This window comes from Cydia amplana, chromosome 11, assembly GCF_948474715.1.
Source record: "Cydia amplana chromosome 11, ilCydAmpl1.1, whole genome shotgun sequence".
In the NCBI taxonomy this organism is placed as follows: domain Eukaryota; kingdom Metazoa; phylum Arthropoda; class Insecta; order Lepidoptera; family Tortricidae; genus Cydia; species Cydia amplana.
In genome coordinates, this window is record NC_086079.1 from 1,250,990 (window position 1) to 1,270,987 (window position 19,998).

Consider the following 19,998-nt stretch of genomic DNA (forward strand, 5'->3'; position numbering starts at 1 on the left):
TAATAATTGATCAAGGGCCGGTAGCCCCAACCCGTACTTACTTTCCTCGAAGTGCGCTAACATTTAGCTTGTTTGTAAAAAATAGTAATTATTGTCGAATTTTCTTTGAGGCAATGAGAAATGGTGGAATTGATAAAAATTAACTAAGGGAACCGAACCGATATACCTACGGTTAAGGAATTTAATTTCAGTACCATTTCGTACCTTGTCACAATGACAATAATATGCGGTCCCTAGCGACTTTCATATTGATTGTCACTGTGACAAGTCATTTTTAGAATTGCACGCTTGAAGGCCTTGAAGTGGCAACGAACGTGCCTCATACCCATAAGAAATAATCGCCTTTGAGGTATAAAAACTATAGACTTACGACCACGGAGCAAGAAATTCTGTATAAGTACTTATTGTATTTAGTTAATCATGGTACTTGACAAAACTCATAAAGGGTTGCTGGGAGCCGTATGCGGCGCTTTGAGCCCTATGTCCATCCTTATTGATTGATAGACAGAAAGATAAAACAACACTTATGTACATCGAACGACGCTAAGTGCCAGCAGAACACACGCTTGCACCGCTTGCACATCATCTGCGCGCATCCCTCGCTCTTATAAGACACGTCACATCACACACAGTTTGATCAGCTCTATTGAGACACAACATACTTCTTACACTGTTGCCTATGTTCAGTAGTAGTAAGACGAGCGACGCGAGGCAGTACCAGCAGAACACATGCTTGCACCGCTTGCACATCTGCGCGCATCCCTCGTCCTTCTCGATAGGGACGCGGCACATCGGACACAGTTTGATGAGCTCCGAGTCGTGGAGACACAGTATACTTACTTATTACGCACTTTATTGCTTATATTAAAGAGTAAGAAGACACTTACATCGAGTGACGCCAGGCAGTACCAGCAGAACACATGCTTGCACCGTTTGCACATCATCTGCGCGCATCCCTCGTCCTTCTCGATAGGGACACGGCACATCGGGCACAGTTTGATGAGCTCCGAGTCGGGCAGGAGCGGGGCTCCAGCGCCGGCCATGGACGACGACGCCGCTGCCGCCTCGCACGACATGCTGCCGTGCCACTGTTGACAAAGAAAAACATCTGTAACGTTATAAACTGAGAAAAATCGTGACCAAACCCTTCAGTGCACATCGGTTTCCATCATTCGTCCTCAGATTTCGCGACTAGCCTAACGCCTAACCTCTAGGCTATCCGGTCACTGCGGCACGTGTCCAATTTCTGAAGTATACTTATGTACATAATCTTTGAAAGGCTTAACGCTTTAATCATGCGCAAGGAAAACGAAGTTGCTGCTTAGGTATGAGCTTAGAATGCTTAGATATACCTACCAGACTCTATAACAAATGATGATGAGGTAATTTACCCTCTATAACGCTGGATGGGCTTAAAACCCGCCAAGCTGTGGCCAAACCCTTTTTCTAAAAAAAACAACATAATTAATAATAAGACCTACGTTGATTGGAATAATATTAATGGATATATATATATATATATATATATATATACATACATATATCAAATATATATCATAGTCATTAAAAGCAACACTCGACTGACAATCTGGAACTCATGTCTTTGCAATCCATTGACGTATATCTCAGGACAGGCCTTACGGGCACTGAAAATGGTACAAGTTCAACGGTGTCACTCACGAATAATTGGCCAATCGTGCAGTCTAAAGGTGGCGGTTCGCGCCGCGATCGCGTTGTAGCGTTGTCACACCGCTGTACTGGCCCCATTCATGCACCATCCTTGTTGCTCGTAAGGCCAGTCCTGAGATATACGTCAATGTTGCAATCCAATTGCCAGATAACAACGTATGGAGATGGACGATGATAGATCCTAGTACTTAAGTACACAACTTGTACGTACGGTTGTACAATGTTTTGTTGTCCTAGGCAACAGTCATTATGTCATTAAGCAGCGAACACGACAAGACTCCACGGAATGATTACGACACGGCACGGCATTGGAATCGAATTTGAATACAATAGAGCCGAAATGTATCGACAACTGAGCATTTTTATACCTTATTACAATAACTTAAGGGCTATAAATGGTCAGTCGCTTGTATTGACACAGATATTGGATTGATGACGTTGAACTATCCGAAGGTCCTGTGAATAACTACTCTGGTAATGTTTTGAGTATGAATATAAATTAAATTATAGTGTTACTAACCCAATTATTAAAGATAAAAATAAAAGATAGTTTATTCAAGTACGCATATTACAATGAGCTTATGAACGTCAAATAAAGCTACACCGGCTCCAACCCTACACCTCTGCATCGAGAAGGTTTAAATCCCCCCTCAATTGGAGGAGGGTATCCTAATATGGGACCAGCAACAAATTGATCCTGAAATACTGTCTTCGGCCCTTCTTTTTGTAGATAAATCATGTTAAATCAGTTACATGAAGTCGTTTATAATATTAGTAGGGTTTAATCGTTATAACTTAGGGCTTAGGGTAACGACGATTCATCACACTGTTGAACAGCATGTAAAAAACCGTTAAATCTGCATACTGATCGAGCCCATGAGGCCAATTCCAACTTACATTGTGACATTAAAATGATATCTGTCGCCCGTGCGTCTCGCTCGCGCCAACACATGTATCATGTATGTGCAAGTACGAGCGAATACACGCGCGATGGATATATCGTTTAGATATCATTTTGGTGTCACAATGTATGTTTTAATTGGCCTCGATGGATAGTCAGTTCAATGCATTTATAAATTTATATTAAACTGACGATTACATATGCGTAAACGCTTTGATTAAATATGTATGGATTGTAATTAATTGATGCTGAAGATGTTAATGTAGGTAATGTCATTTTGGAGTCTGCACTGCATACCTACGGCAAGCAAAGACCCAGCTTAATTCTAATTTAACACCAAATATCACCCCTTCGACCCTTAGAAACATAATTAGCATAATACAAATTCAACTTTAAGTTGGATTATTAAGGTTAACTTTCGTTTGGCAGATACACAGATCAAAAGGAGGGCAATTTGTGAGTGTGCCTTTTATATTATACATCCCTTAGGCGCCTGGGTTCTGGGTTGGTAATTAAAATGTGTTTGTGCTCGATTTTGTTTATGCAGTTTAGGCCAATTTTATAGCCTAAAGCTAAAGGCATTTAAGGCTGTAGGTATTTTATGGCGTGTCGTTCACTATTATTAACCTAAAAACATTTATATCACTGTTTGGGGGTCCCTTTCTTTCCCATAAAGTTTTAAATCATAATGTATTGTTTGATTTGTTTGTCATATATTTATCATTAGTCATAAAACTGAAACCGTTAACTTTTCAGGATTTTCGTAAGGTTATCCTATAGACAGGTTAGGTTAGGTTACTGTTTGGCTGTTGCTAATTATTTAACTCATAAAGTCAAATATGCCACATACCTAGGTATAAAGAGTGAGTTCAAAAGGAATGGCAAATAACACATGACTATGACAACAACATTATAAACCAATTTACCTTCAATACTTCGTAATCACGCACTTTTATAAGGACAAGAATTATTTTACTAAAACTGATTAAACTCATGTCCAATTTCCGGCGCACTTGTGAAGCCAATATATCAGTTCTCAAACTGTCTGTCAGTTTAAAATTGTGGCTCTGATTAACAACAATCCGAGATATAATTTATAATTAATCTGCCCAGTGCCGTTACGCGATTAGGTACAAATATGGGTTTGGACAAGAAAGTGAATTAACACAAGTAAACACGACCATCAATTATGTACACTGCATGAATAGACTGAGCTGTCTCATATGTGACATTAATATGCCAGGGGCTCGTTTCTCAAAAGCTTGTAACTTGTAATACAAGTGAAAGTCCCTTTCTAACAAAAGCTGTCAAAAAGTGACATCCGCTCGTATTACAAGTTACAAGCTTTTGAGAAACGGGCCCCAGGCATACCTAGATAAGCTAACTTTGCAAGTGCTCCAACTTGAACTGAAAAAAGTGAGGGAGTGTCATTATAATCATCACATTTTCATAGAAATTTGTCATTAATGATGACATTGCATTTGAATTCAATGCAGATTTAGCTAGTTCTGACTCTAGCTATTATACTAGAACAGATTTATCTTGTGTAAAAAACTAACTCGGTTACTTCGAGAACCCATTAGGTCATGGTTTCTGCTAAAAGAGGCAAAATACAAAGTAGCAAAAAAACCTGAAATGTAACACTAACTAAACGACTTTCGCGAAAAACAGGTCGGGTTATATATTTTATTTAACATATCAAACCGAAATTTCCTATTGTATTTAGGCTGACATTTCTCTAAGTTATAACGTGTGTGCGGCACTGTTTGTAACTTTACGTTTTGTCCATCGACAAACAATATTTACATACACAACAGATGAGTCTTGAATGTATGAGATATATTTAATCGCGCCATAAATAGGTAACATTAATCTAAACCAGAACATTGAAGCGCAATAAATCGTATGATGAATGTTATCACTCAAACAGAGAACTAGGACTATGTTAATTATAGACGCTTGCGCCAAAAGACATTGGCTGTCGAAACCGAAACTATATATAATGTATCATACATATCATAGCTGTGGCGGCGCGTCAAACATATCCATAGGAAAGCCGGGGCTAATTTGGCTTACATATTTCCTTTACAACTCTGCTCAATCATTCCAAAAACAGGCAAGCCGGTGGGAATCGGCTTTTATGGACGCGCCGCCACTGATTAATCATAGGTATGACTTTGATTTCTATACCAAAGTGAAGTGAAGGCTATATACTTAAGTTAAACTAAGTACGCTGCACAATAAATATACACTAAAACTTGTATAGAAAGGCCAATATTCTTTGTCCCAGACAAGCTTTTACATTAAGTGGTGCTTAACTGCTCAGTGCATTGTAACGGGGATCCTATAAATCCTACACCGGCCATTCTTAAGTCCGCCATTCTGGAGTCGATGAGAAAGAATTCAGAGACAATTTCAATATGGCGGATTGTTTACATAGTTAGCAAGTTCCATAGATTAATTTTTTAGGTAGCGACTCGATCTGAATTTTAAAAACTTTCGTTTATTACATGGCTTAGGTAGGAGGCATTAATGTTTGTCCAACAACAAGGCAAATTAAGTTGGACCTTAAAGTGTCATTCAATAGAACTTGCTATGTATGTAAACAAAAGCATAGAGAAATAAAGACAAGAGTGCTCACTCCATACATCAGTTCGGACTATTAATTTCAGTGTCTACATCTAGCATCGAGTAGCGGAACTATCAGTACTGCTACTTGACAATAGATGTAGCACCGACCGGAAAGTCTTATGTCAACAGCATAAGACTTTCCGGTCGGTGCTACATCTATTGTCAAGTAGCAGTACTGATAGTTCCGCTACTCGATGCTAGATGCTAATAGTCTTTTGTTACTAAAACTGATGTATGGAGTGAGCACTCTATGTATTTTTTTCTCTATGACAAAAGTTAAAATTTGATATTCAGTGTCAATTTTAGTATGGCGGTTTGTTTACACATAGTTAGCAAGTTCTATTGAATGATACTTTACGGCCTACGCTGCACGACAAATAAAACTATAGAGAATATAAGTAAAGAAAGAGTGGTAACTCCATACATCAGTTTTCTTACCAAAACGCGAGTTATTTCGTATAGTTATCATCGAACGTCAATTAGCGGACATTATCAGTTCTGCTACTTGACAATAGATGTAGCGGCAAACAAAAACTCTAATGCTCGACAATCAAATTATTAGCTAATATTATAACCGGATTAACCGCCGGAACCCTATTTTCAACTCCTTCTGCTTATAGTATTAGTTGTAAATTGTTTTAGTAGTACATTTTTCGTCAGTGTCGAAACTTGTGACATCTAGTGACAACTAGCGGTACTGATAGTTCCATTACTTGACGTAAGATGTCGACTACGAAATAATTCGCGTTTTGGTAACAAAACTGATGTATGTAGTTACCACTCTTTCTTTACTAATATTTATCTCTATGATAAAACTAAAAACTTGTATAGAGAGGCCAATATTCTTTGTACCGGGTAAGCTTTTACATTAAGTGGTGCTCAGCGAGGGCATTGTATAGCCCTTCTATAAATCCTAGCCTTTCTTCTGCCCGCCATTCTAGAGACGACAGCATGAATGCCCGTAGAAATAGGTAGATATTCAATACGAGTCTGAAGACCATCCACACCAGGTTAACTGGAAGAGATCCCTCAGAGGGTTAAGTTCGCCTTTGTACTTCTTACTAATTGTATGTTATTTTTAATATGTCTTTTTGTACAATAAAGAGAGAGTTTACTACTACTACTACTACTACGAGTCTGAAGAATTCATTTAGTTTTAATTTAAGAGATTATGTGATTTTTAAGTTGTGAGGCGAATCTGTAGTTAATGAAAATAGACAAGACAATTAAGGCACCCTAGAAATATAACAACAATTGTGGTCTGAGTCTGACAAACTGAGATTTATCTTATCTTTATCGCGCGATAAGTTCGTCTAGCAGCTGTTGAACCTGTGAAAAAACCAGCCTCTAGCGCGTAAATGCGCGTTCCCACTCCCACAGGTTTTCCCAGCGCACATGGCGCGCGACCATTTGTGCATTCGGGTCTATTGCCATTGCACACCAAATCTAGTGCTGATAACCAATGTAGAGTGACCTTGAGGCCCATAATTACTATTAGTGTATTAGGATAAAAAGGCAGCTACGAATTATAACAACCTAATAATACGAGTAACACCTAAAATTACAAGATTAAATTGATATTTAAGTTTAAAGATAAGAAAGAGATAAGAAGAAGAAAGATACTTATTATTTTATACCGGTAGCATCCTTATGCTATGGTACCGTTTCGAAACGGTACCGTACACAAAACAAACACGTGACAAATCAAATGTCTACACAATCAATATGTGTGACTGTAGAGTGTTGAAGCACTTTATCAGTAAAGTGTCATTCTATGGAACTTGCTAACTAATGGATTGAAATTGTCTCTGAATGATGAATTTACTAGTGAAAATCAGAACCTTATTAGGGCAAATAATTATGAGAAAAAATCTACGGTCAATTAAAACTACAATGTTAAACTGCGTCCCTAATGTCATGAAATATAAAAATACCTGATTGGAAACAGCACTTCCACTTCCGACTATGCTGCGATATGGTTCACCCGGGAGAGCCATCGCTCGGTGACATAGTAATAACACTGCGCGTGAGCACAATAGGTCGGGAGCTTTCCATTGGACAATGGGTGCGACGCGGTTTATTATGGTGAAAACCGACTGTTTTTACGTTGCGCTTTTCTTGTTTTACGATATAGCGAGTGAGTCTGTATAGATAGTAACTGGTGAATCTCACAATTTTATTAATATTGTGTACCTACAAGTTGTGTTTAGAAAAGTATAAACAGCTGCAGAGAAATCTGGGTGCGTAGCTAACATGCCAATCGTTAACGCTCTCGAAAGAACGATACTCAACTGTCACTGTCGCACTAATATGAAAGAGTGATAGAGAGACAAATGCGTTTCGTTGTCGTAGCGCAAGGAATTGTCATCTTGGCTAGGCACCTTGACCCCCTGGATAGAAATGTGTATTATACAATGTTAAAGCGCGTCCAGACTCCAGATCCGGCGAATGCGTCGTAATAGATTCCGGGCCAGGCGCAAACTTCGTTAATAATTGCGTCCCGGAAGATAGCTCCGTAAAGTGATAAGGGAGATGAAGCCTCGTGAATATCAGCTGCCGCTCGGTTGGTGAGTTAAGGAACAGGAACCACACACGCAAAAAAAGTCACCACTTGAAAATTGGACAAAAAAAAACAACGGGTTGCACTCCGGGAGTGCTGGCAGAAGTGAAAATTCAATCACTATTGCAAAATGTCTGCAGCACTATGTATAATTGAGGTTAACGCCATCTAGCGTTATTTAGTCGCATTACTTGAAACCCCTAAGCACATCACTGTTAGTACTCGAGTTATATTAATACCAGTTAGAGCGACCCTCACTATATGGCATTTAAATCAATAAAGAAAAACTCAATGACATTGAAGTAACAGTTTTTCGATCAGGTCACGTCCGTCTTACGTCTTACGGTCACGTGACACCTCTCGCGAGTTTAAAATTTTTTCCCCGTCACAAAAAGTGCACAGCGCCGCTAAAGAAGTTTTCACTTCAAAAAGCTTACCTCCTGGTTGCACTGCGAGCAGAAGTCGTGCCGACATGTCGGGCAGTGCGCTGGGCTGGCGGCGCGCAGCGACACGACGGTGTCGCAACCGACGCGGGGGCAGAAGGCGCGGTTCGCGTCCATCGCCACTTCTGTTAACAAAAAAAAAATGTAAGTTTCTGTGTGTATTTCTCCTCATTTGTTTTTTATTTTTCAAGGTTACATTTTAAAGAGTACATCAATTTTGGTTTTTCACTCCTTGTCATGGTTACGTTTTCAGGATCACTCTTGAAAACCATCACATTAGTGCATATTGTAGCAATTGTAAGCCTTTCATATTAGTATTTCTTTTAACAGACTGGCTGAAATGAGCTGATTTTGTCAGAATTGAACAACAAAAAACAAGAACAAATAACAATTAAGATACTAGCTTTGATTACTTCTATATGTGCTCAATATCAGACATCAGCGGCGGTAGCACGGTCGCATTTTTATCGCTTGTCACCCTGTCACGTTCTAACAAGTATGTAAGTGCGAAAGTGACGGGCATAGCGACAGGCGATAAAAATGGAACCATGCTGCGCCCGCTGGACACCTAATTCAAAGCTAAAACAACATGCCAACACCTCTCACCGCGTTTAAAGTATTAAAGTAATTAAAGCGACGGTGTTACAAGAGTGTTTCAATTACACCGTCGGTTAAGGTACTGTGCACGCTTTTCTAATTATAGTCCCTCTTCATTACACAGACAATGTAGAAACGATTAGCTTAGTCACCGAGATGCTATTTTTAACTTGGGTAATGCTTGATCTAAATTAAGACTGTTTAAAGAATCTACAACACCTATTTACGCTAGCGCAATGTGGACCTTAAACCACGTTTTCGTTTACGCGGTCTTCGGACCCTGTTAAATATGCGATCACCACATCCGTAATTCCGTGAAGTATCCGTCCAGGCCTTTTATGGAAGAACACAGTTTCGGCTAAAACAGGTTTCACCACAAAGATTCGGGTTGCTTGAAGTACGAGGACAAAAGTCGTTGAACGCGCTGCGTTGACCTTAAAGATTCACCCACTTGAGCCATAATTTTGCGACGCAAAAGCCAGGGATGTTTTCCGAAATATTTAAAATATTCATTACGAAAAATTTAAATAAATCTAAATACATTGAGAATAACAATGCTTCATATTCACAAGAGAGCATGCATTCAATACCTTTTTGACATTTTCCTTTCTCAAATCCAACGTGGAACATCGAATCCAAAATCAAATAAGGACATCTTAGAACACAATTCACACATTCGTAATTTTCTGGGCACATCTTTATTGCCAAGAGAATAAAAACTAGTGTATTTACTGCACCTATCAACCACGTGTCTTTATTTATAACTCAAACTGAACGTCACGTTTCTAGGTCAGTCTCACAAGGCAGTGAACTCAGATAAACATTAAAAAAATCGATATCGATACATCATAGTGACGTTAAAGGCTGGCATAATGAATCATCGTAATGGATTTATCATGTAGTAATGATAATAGGAAGCGACGTGTAAAGGGCGCGTTTACTTCCTTCTTTTTTTCCTCCCTTTTAAGGCGTTCATGTAAATCACGATGTCACACAGGATTTTAAGGCATTTACTTACTAAAGCTATACTCGTAAGTAAACACCTAGAGGAGTTTGAGATGTGGGTGTACAAGAGAATACTTAATGAAAATCTCATGGACGGATGACAGCGTGCAGCAGAGTGCAAAAGATAAGAAACGTTTTAGATACTATATAGATTCGGAAACTGCAGTACTTTGGTCATGGATTACAAAATGACAAATACCACCCGCAGCTGGTAATACAAGGGAAAATCCAAGGCAAAGAAAACGTAGAAGGAGACGTACCTCGTGGCTCAAAAACCTCAGGTGCTGGTTCAAGATAAGCACCAGATCGCTGCTTCGAGCTGCAGCGGTAAAAGTGAAAACAACCAAAATGCCAACCTCCGGCAGGAGGCGGCACCATAAGAAGACGAAGAAGGCATCTAAACACAGAATAAGCGAAACGAATAACAATGGCGTATCCACAGCGATAAACGATATAAGCACGACGGCGATAGGCCTACAGGAAAATGTTTGAGAAGAATTGCCTAGAAAATGTAGGAAGAGTTGTTAGCCCAAAGGGCATCCTTTCAATCTCATGTGATTCCTTAAGAACTGTAGTAAAAGCCGTATCTATAGGTTTTATTGCGTAGTTGCATGCAATACGAACCGCCGCTTTACGATTGCATCGGCGTAAAATGGAATGAAACTATTTTATTAGCTGGGTTTTAACAACCGCACTGACATTATTATATGTTTAGTAATGTAGAATTGTAGACCATTTATTTAAGAATTTATTCACACATTTACGGTATAGATTGTTACTTCATGCGTTGAAAACAGATATTTCTATTGCTTCCACCCGAAAGAGTGTGTTGCTCTTGCCTCTACGGTGATTGTGGTAATATTGTGTTTACTTATTGATAGATTGAAAACGGGCAAACAGACACTAAACCTAATCTTATTATTCAACATTTGCCTATTATTTGGTATTTGTCCAATAATAATAGAGCCATATTACAAATATAAACCTGAAAGTGTATTAGACAACCCAACAGCCAAACTGTATTATGACCGAACTATCCTTACTGACCGAACTACTCATCATAACAGACCTGACATCACATTAATAGACAAAACTTGCAAAACTGGATACCTCATAGATATAGCCGTACCTAATACATATAACTTACAAAGTACCATAGCCGAAAAACTTAACAAATACATTGAACTGAAAGAGGAAATAATCCGGATATGGCATCTACAGAAAGTGATAAAAGTACCGATTGTTTTATCCACTACAGGCGTTATACCCAATTACCCACACAGCTACATCAATCTCTAAGGACCTTAAAATTACCGCCCAAAACATTCCATCTCCTTCAGAAAGCCGCCATCCTCAATACATGCCGCATTATAAGAAAATTCTTACAAACTGACCAAGAAACGCTTGCTGCTGCAATCAGACCAACATCACTATCAACTACCCATGCAACCTTAAACCTTTCCATAGCGCCAACTACTGAACCACTTACCGCAAACTTGAAGATTCACACAACGGTCAGGAACGCTCAATCTGCTGTACCTTATGAAGAGATAATAGATATTACACTTACCTCTGTGATGCACTTGGCCTAGGCCCGTGCATAGCAGTAATCCGGTGAAAGCCTAGAAAATATGAAAAACCAGATAATAATAATAGGCCTTTTCATCTGTGTCAGATGTTTTAAGCAGCATCCTGGTGACGACACTTGCGTTCGTGGCTGTATAGTCCTATGCGAGAGAATACCAAATAATGAGCAAAACGAGACAATAAAACAATTGTCTAGATATTTTTCCAATACCACAAGAACAATACAATGACGGCATCTACATATTGAAGTATTATATTGAAATACATTTGCTTGGCACCAAACCGATCATTCAAATACATTGTATACAGTGATTAATGGCACATATTAAGGGTTATAAATAAAACCGGTTTGCAACACAAAAATAGCGTTAAATTCGTTTATGAATAAGCAAACCTAATCAAAGTTCGTTTCGCACGAAGCTTCGTTGCCAATGACATTAGGTACGTGTAAGCTGTACACGTGTATCATTAGCGGATTTGTATCATGGTAATTTTTTACAAATTCCGGTTAGATTGTGGAGATTATATAGGTATGTAGGTACAGATTTTAGAAAAAAACCACAGGACACAAAGGAAACATTAATTTTGGGATTAGAAAAATTCTTTTATTTCCGACGTCCCAATCAGTAGCCATACCGTATCTCATATTTTATGTATGTGAGTGGAAAGATGGAGGGGAAATGTGAAGAAACGCGAAAAAAATTAGATGGACTGCCCAAATCGCTAATGCATGATGCCGAAGATGGACATATCAAGGGGTCACGACCCACAAAAACATATTACTAGCCGCTTGACATATACCCGACGGACGAATAAGTCGGGCGTAAGATCGTGTGGAACCACCTTAGTGGAGTCAACACACGACCGTGACATCGAGATGTGCGCAATGCGCATGCAATGCAAGTACGTGAGATACGCATGCCTTCTTATATCTTATATCTTCTTGTATCTTTATAATTTACTCTTGAACGAGTAATCTTATAATTATAAGCATATTGCATATGCAACAAATGATTTAGTTAAATTGACAGATAATGCACTAGGTAAGTACTTAAATTCTTGAAGGACCCTTGGAATTTGAATAGTAGTTTATGCAACAGTGATATAATAAGGGTTCTTAAAATTCAAGGGTCGAAGTTACAAAACGAGACGTAGTCGAGTTTTGTAAAAAAAGACCCGAGAATTTTAAGAACCAATTATGAGCTGTTGCATACATTACTTTTTCTATGACAGCTGCAGCAAAAAAAAAAAAAAAAAAAAAAAAAAAAAAAAAAAAAAAAAAAAAAAAAAATATTAAAAAATAAAGTTATTATTTAAAAAAAAATGAGTTATTATTTAAAAAAAAAAAAGAGTTATTATTGTAAATGAAAACATACCTCTTTCAATCAAGATGATCGGAACTTGTATCTTTAAAAAAAATAAAGCAGTTGTATTATACTCATAAGATGACTGCTAGCAGTCATCTTATGAGCCTATAGAAAAATCATTCAAATGACATTGCTTTAGATATCACTGTCAGTCATTTAATTGACACATTTAAGTGCTGGAGTAGAAAAACGTACTTTTCAAATGTTGTAGTAGCTAGGTATGTTAAGAAATGTTTTTTTAAATTAAACATCAAAGGAATAAAAATAGGGGTTAAAATAGAGATTCAAATACTTTTAAGCCGACAAGGTCGCGGGTGGAGGCTAATATTTTTATACAAATCCGAAAATCGATTCTAAAAAACCGGCCAAGTGCAAGTCGGACTCGCGCACGGAGGGTTCCGCACCATCAACAAAAAATAGAGCAAAACAAGCAAAAAAACGGTCACCCATCCAAGTACTGACTCCGCCCGACGTTGCTTAACTTCTGTCAAAAATCACGTTTGTTGTATGGGAGCCCCACTTAAATCTTTATTTTATTCTGTTTTTAGTATTTGTTGTTATAGCGGCAACAGAAATACATCATCTGTGAAAATTTCAACTGTCTAGCTATCACGGTTCGTGAGATACAGCCTGGTGACAGACGGACGGACGGACAGCGGAGTCTTAGTAATAGGGTCCCGTTTTTACCCTTTGGGTACGGAACCCTAAAAAAGGTGGATGAAATTCTTAATCTATAAATATCAGAGTCTCCTTAATCTATGTCTAGTTATCTAAGTAAGTATAGGCATAGATAATCCAAAGTCTGACATTTCATCAAAATGTCTAATTTTGACCTTTATATTCGCTGTTGTTGTGAGTAAGAAATTCTAATACTCCTCGACAGTGATTTATTTTCCAGCTACGTAATAAAATTTTGGCTTCACCGCTCATATTCGAGAGAATGATATTGAAACGTATACCGACGGGGATAAATGTAGGAGATTAACGGAAAGATCTATCAGTTCGAGAATTTGTCAGTTAGATGAAACTTGGATAAGATAAATGACTCAAAATTTGATATGAGAAATTGACGTAATAACAGTTATGAAGTGAACTAAAATAAGATGGGAATTAAGATATTAAAGAAAAGAATCGTCCCAGACTAAATCAGATGAATAATATCAGATGATTATTTCTATCAAAAGTGTAATTTTTAGATTGAGTTTTCTTCCCAAAGCTTCTGTAGATTATGCTAATCATTTTGTACATCTATCAATTAATAATAATTATTCTAGACGTTTCTGACGAGTCTAAACTCGATGTTCGTTTTTTTGTCACGCACTACAGACGGAAGGTGACCATAGATTACCTACATAGTAGAATATTATAGCATTATCATCTTTTGCTTGGCCTACCCGGGGGCCTAGCTAAGATGAAAATCGTATTTACATCGACAAACGCAAAAAAGTAAAAATGTAGCGGAATGCTACGAAAAGTCACGAGACTATTTCCATACATTATTTAAGATTCATTTGGCGTTTTCTATCAACGATTGTCATCTTGACTAGGCCCCCTGCCCTAAAGTAAAAATGTAAATTCATTAAAGTACTTACATCAGTAATTTGCAAAATGGGGCGTAACCGCAACCAGCAACGGAGGTGAACAAAACAAATTTATCCGCGGTAAAGTCAACATTTATTTATAGTCATGATTTACCTACCATCATTTGCCGCTTCGCCAATTTCAACTAAAGAGCAAAGAAAATGGGTTATACTTATATTGAATGCAAATTTCCGTAGAGAGACATTTTGTTATCCCTCTTCAGTGTAGTTGAGACGGGATGCGGTCTCGTAATAAAGTATATTATTTTTATTTTTAAAAGAAACAGCAAAACGAAACCTAAGTTTTCCGCCTAGTTGTTTTTTAGCCTGGGATTTTTTTTTATAAAACCCAAGGGATAGGTTGAAGGAACTATAAGTAAAAGATTACATATATTGGAATAGCAACAGGAAAACATGGTCCCTAATCAACGAAAGGAAAATTAATCGAACAATAATAAAGTTGGAAATAATCGAAAAGGAGATTAAGTTTATTGGCAGTGTATTTGCTGAAGACATTTCAGTATTTAAGAGGTACCTAATTGCTAGATCCATTTACGCTCGGTTTCCACCAGAGACGTGGGCGGATTTGTAGCGAGAGATGTGTTTGTTAGAATGAATGAATCACTTAATTTACCTATTCTCGTCTAGATGACAAAATTCTATTGGTCCTTAAAAAACACATCCCTCGCCACGCCACTCATCTTTGCACATCCCAGGTAGAAAACGCAGCTTTATTGTAGTCAAAGATGGGTGAAGATCGGGCAGCCAAAAGGGCCTACTTACTTAGTCATCCCAAACATCGTTGATCGGACAGAGTGGAGGCAGATCTCCGTGAGCTCGGCGTCGGCGAAAGCTAGCGTGATACCGCTCTGGACCGAGCAAAGTGGCGTGCTCTTGTGTTAGAGGACAAGACTCATTATGGGTAATCGTGCCAGCCAAGTAAGTAAGTAGTAAATAGTAGTCAAATATTTATTTAATAAATATTTCTATATAATTCCTTAGTACAGTACTTACGTGCTGCTTAAGTACCCACGTCGTCATACCAGCTGTGTAGAAAAGTGGGTACTTAAACTCAACTCATCGGCTTTCATCGCCTTTCTCCTATTATTAAGAATTAGTTGCAATCTTCAAGTGCCTAAAAACTTACTGCCGTGAAGGCTGTGTGTAGGCGTCTTACAACAATTCCAAAACCTTTCCTAATCGAAGTCTAAATGACAACCCAATCCCCAATTCTTAATGAACCCGACTCCCACATTTTTAGCAGCGAAAGTGTTAATATTCCTGCCGTACATAATCGCAAATGTAGGTCCATACATTACCATAAGATATGGCTTATAAACATTGCATAACCAATGAAATCCCGAGCCCGATAAGAGGGTACCGTCATAGTGTACGGACAATGACAGTAGCCTACCTATCTTCGGTAATTTTGTAACCTATATCTGAACATTAGAATGTAAGTTCAAATCTCTTATACAACGACTGCTTGTCTCTAATGTCTCACTTAACTTAAACGTCTTAAACGTTTATCTCGGTTGCATCTTTTTTTTCATGTTCATGTCCAAGCGTGACTTCATCATCATCATAGTAACACTACTGGCCACTGCTATTGCCTCTTTGTCCCGATTCATATCGGTAAGCAGTATTCTTGTAGCGATTTTCTTTTGCGTATGATATTACTTAAGTAATTTTTATTTGAAGAAGAACTATGCTATTCAATATGTAAATTAAACCGGAATCACTCGCAAATTGAATGCACATGACACCTCGACATGTTTTGATCCATTTCGAGGATGACCTAGCAGTCAACCTTTTCTTATCAATTATCATTAGCATGAGGAGTATAAGGATTGGGCAACAAAGGCGTGTGACCAACTAGTGTGAGTGATCCATTTATTTAATACGGCCGAGTCTCTCAAGGGTTTTCTATTTAAGATGGACTTCTTTAAGTATGTCAATCTACTCAGGCCCAGTTCGCGAGCGCGGGGAAAACATGAGATTGAATATTTTACCCGGTTTATTTACTATCACACTGAATTATGAGACATCGATATGAATATTCTGCTAGTACAGGTCGATTTATTAGAGCTGGCATAAGATTTATACCCATTTTAGGCATTTGACATGACATTGAATTATTACGGTAAACGAACTAAAGAATATGTAACACCCAAGATTTGTAATAAATATCCTCTCTTACTGGAGAAAAATAAATTAAAAATAGGTAGTCTTAAGGCAAAGCTTAAAGAAATATTGTTAAATAATTATTCTAAAAACCACTGTTAGTATAGGTATATGTACACTACATAGCATTATTATTACTTTTAGTGCAGTTAAATCGAGGTGAACTGTTAACTAGTTATACTTGTTTGTATTTCTGTACACTTCTATTTGAGCTTGTTTTAGATTTAGGTACTTACTAACTTTTAATTTAAGATAAAAGATAAGAGCGCACCGCCAACAAACTGTTCTACAGTTTGGCGAAATTTTTGTTACTGTTTATGTATGTGTTTTTATATAACAATAAATTAAAAAAAAAAAAAAAAAACATCGACTCTTCTGAATCGATTTGTACGTTTCTACATATTTACGCGTCTGGTGTGTATTGGCCAGTGCCATCGTTTTCGTAGTAAATCTGTATAACATTCGAGTTACCTCCAACCGCATAAATTATATTTTAAAGTATAAACCTAATTCTGTTGACAACTTCCTCGAGTGACCTGTACGGATATGATGGTCGTTCTTGTCTACGTGACAGCGTGATAAAACGGTGTCCGTCACTTTCTTTCCCACGGTGTTAAACAGTGACAGTTATTTTATCACGTGGATAAAGATGGATAAAGCTATCCATAATAGGCTGGCTGAATTAAATGTAACTGAATCCGAGTTAAACATAACGTTCAAAACTTCAAATGAAACAGCTATGTTCACGCTCGCTATTAAGAACACTCCACATACAGTATTAATATAAATTGTAAATATTAAACTATACAAAGGCAAGCGAAATACATTTTGTATTTCAGAGAACAAATATATAAATTTCCTAGTAAATTCTTTTTCACCTCAGCAGCTCGAACAAGGGTACTTTGATTCTTAAAAACAGTGAGCAAAATGAGATTTTGCTCACTGAGTGAGACAAAATGACATTCAAGTGACCTTTATAGTCAAATGTCATTTCAACATGCGGGGTCTAATAAAAGTTCGAAATACTTGGGTTCTATTATCTCTGTCCCTTTCACACTGTTAGCAAAAAGAAACAGACAAAAAAAAGTTAAAACGACATTCAACAGTATAGTCCGTCAACCAAATCTTGTCAGTAGCAATGTAAAGCAAACTAAAGTAGGGCAACACTCAAAGAGCAGTATTGCGCTAAGAAAAGCAGCAACGTACATCGAACCAAAAGATTTTTTTTTTCCGCTGAGCGCGCCCTGCGTACGTCAATTCAAATTGTCACTCGCGGTTTATTGAAAAAATTTGAAACGGACGGACAATTTAAAAGCGATGTTAAAACAATGTTAATCAAAATGATGAACAAATTTGAAGATATCAAAAACAACTCTCTATCGTAGTGCTTATATTCTCTTTGTTCCCTATCTATGTCTTCTAAGTTTACTAAAATAAAATCATATCAAAATGCAGATAATTAGATAGTGCATATATTTGTTATTTATAATATAATATGCCACTTGTTAATGTAAATTAGTGTACTCTTCTGGATGAATATGACATACCTGTGTAATTTTTTTGATTGGTATATATTGTACAATAGGATTACATATTAAAAATAAAACAACTGATATATGGGTGTTTATTTAATTTAAAGGTAAATAAGATAAGGGTCACTTTAGCTTACACTATAATTCAGGTCATTAATTGAAAAAATATAATGAAGTTACCAATGTTACCGGGTCACTTCAACCAAGCATAATATTCTGTAGTATTCTATTGCATCTTTGTAAATAGTCACAACTGATTGCTGAAAATATTAGACATGTGGGCCTATGGACGGTTTCCAGGACACAATTTATGGTCTTGTTGGATAGATTTAGGCATACGTTTTAATTTTATTTATGCCTTTTAACCCTAAAACAAAAAAAACTGAACATAATCTTAAAAGTTCGAAAGAGTTCTTCCAGTATGTACTTGTCATAACCTCAATTTTTAGTAATGTTTACCATCAACGAGCATGATTGTACATTGTAGGCCCCTTAGCTTTGCTTATTCTTATTTAATGTATTGGTATTTAATGGTGACAGCAGAAATATCTCTTGAAACAGAAACGATTCAGAATGAAAACCAAATGAAAACAAATAAGGTGACGGCTGTCGTTCACGATCCACATTCCACAGATAAAACACAGATGACACGCATTTTGGAATTATTCGAACACAGTGTTGCTAACCCGCGATTTTTCAAATTTGCCGCCTTTTACTACTGACAAGATTTGGTTGACGGACTTTATATTCACGGTTTATAATAGACCCCCGAAAAACTTCAGACCGCATCGTTCCAAACCACGTACGAGTATGAATTCTTAATAATTAATAAATAAAAATAAAGTTTAAGATTTAATAAAAACTGATAAAATACTATATTTTAGGTATTTTATTGTACAATTAAAATATCGAACTCAAAAAATACACAGATCATCACGCAAAATTAATTATTTTACTTTTAAGAATTTCTACCATAGTTGACAAATAGTACGTATCCGCAATTCGGACCCTATCTTACAAAGATTTTTTTTTTCAAAAATGTTGTCGATTGAAGTGTCAGTTAATGTTTGTTATTTCTATATTATTTTAATGGAATTTATTATTACGTTTTGTTTTTGTGTTCCATTGCGGTAATTAAACTTAATTGTTTGTATATCTTAAGAAAACATGAGTGCAGGTATTAAGTGATGAACAAGGATTACATTTTTCAAGTTGTCTAATAGGTATGTTCTCACTGCGCTGAGGTGAAAAATGTTGTGTACTACACGAGATCAAAGTTATTTACATCTCGTGCGCTTTTGAGTCCCTTACTACGCTCAAGATTCTATAGAATCTTTCGCTTGCACGGGACTCAAAATAAGCACTCGAAGAAATATCAAACTTTGATCACTTGTTGTACAAATAACTATAGTCATTTGCATTAGTATTCAACACTTTCAGCCATTGGAAGCGAAAGCGGTTACCGCGGAACAACACAATCTTCACGCGGGGCCCGACCGCAAACCGAAATAATATTTGTTACTAGGAAGAGAAAAGGGCTACAATATGACACTGGGTACCATCGCCCACACTGTTAACTGATAGTTCGTAAACCTTATTACAAAAGGCATAAGGTCCACTGATGGACAGTTAAGAGTGGTGCTGTTTGTACAGGACATAGACTAGGAAAGCAACTACTTTAGTGGACTTCCGGTTCGAGCGCCATCTTGATAGTCACGATTCGTGATTAATTCCTTTGTTTTTTTGCTCAAATGCTCATTAACATTGTTTAAAGTGTAATACCGATAGCTTTTTATACAGTAAACTAATGTGGTAGTGTGCAGTGAATGGAGAATTAATCTTGAAACGCGTTTAACCACCAGTTTGGAGTCAACAGCCGGTAGTCCACGTGGTGCTTGTAAAGACCGGCTATTGCTTTAGAG

The 19,998-nt window shown here is 37.3% G+C and overlaps 1 protein-coding gene across 2 annotated transcripts in view; it reads right to left on the reverse strand.

Annotated features, from left to right (window-relative positions):
- LOC134651931 (E3 ubiquitin-protein ligase RNF144A) overlaps positions 1–19,998 on the reverse strand; it is a 171,185-nt gene that overhangs the window by 10,211 nt on the left and 140,976 nt on the right. For both annotated transcript variants that reach the window (XM_063507050.1, XM_063507048.1), the window contains 2 exons: positions 8,219–8,349; positions 888–1,088 (listed from right to left, as the gene is read on the reverse strand). In XM_063507050.1, the coding sequence (XP_063363120.1) occupies positions 888–1,088; positions 8,219–8,349 (332 nt within the window). The remainder of the gene's footprint in view (positions 1–887; positions 1,089–8,218; positions 8,350–19,998) is intronic.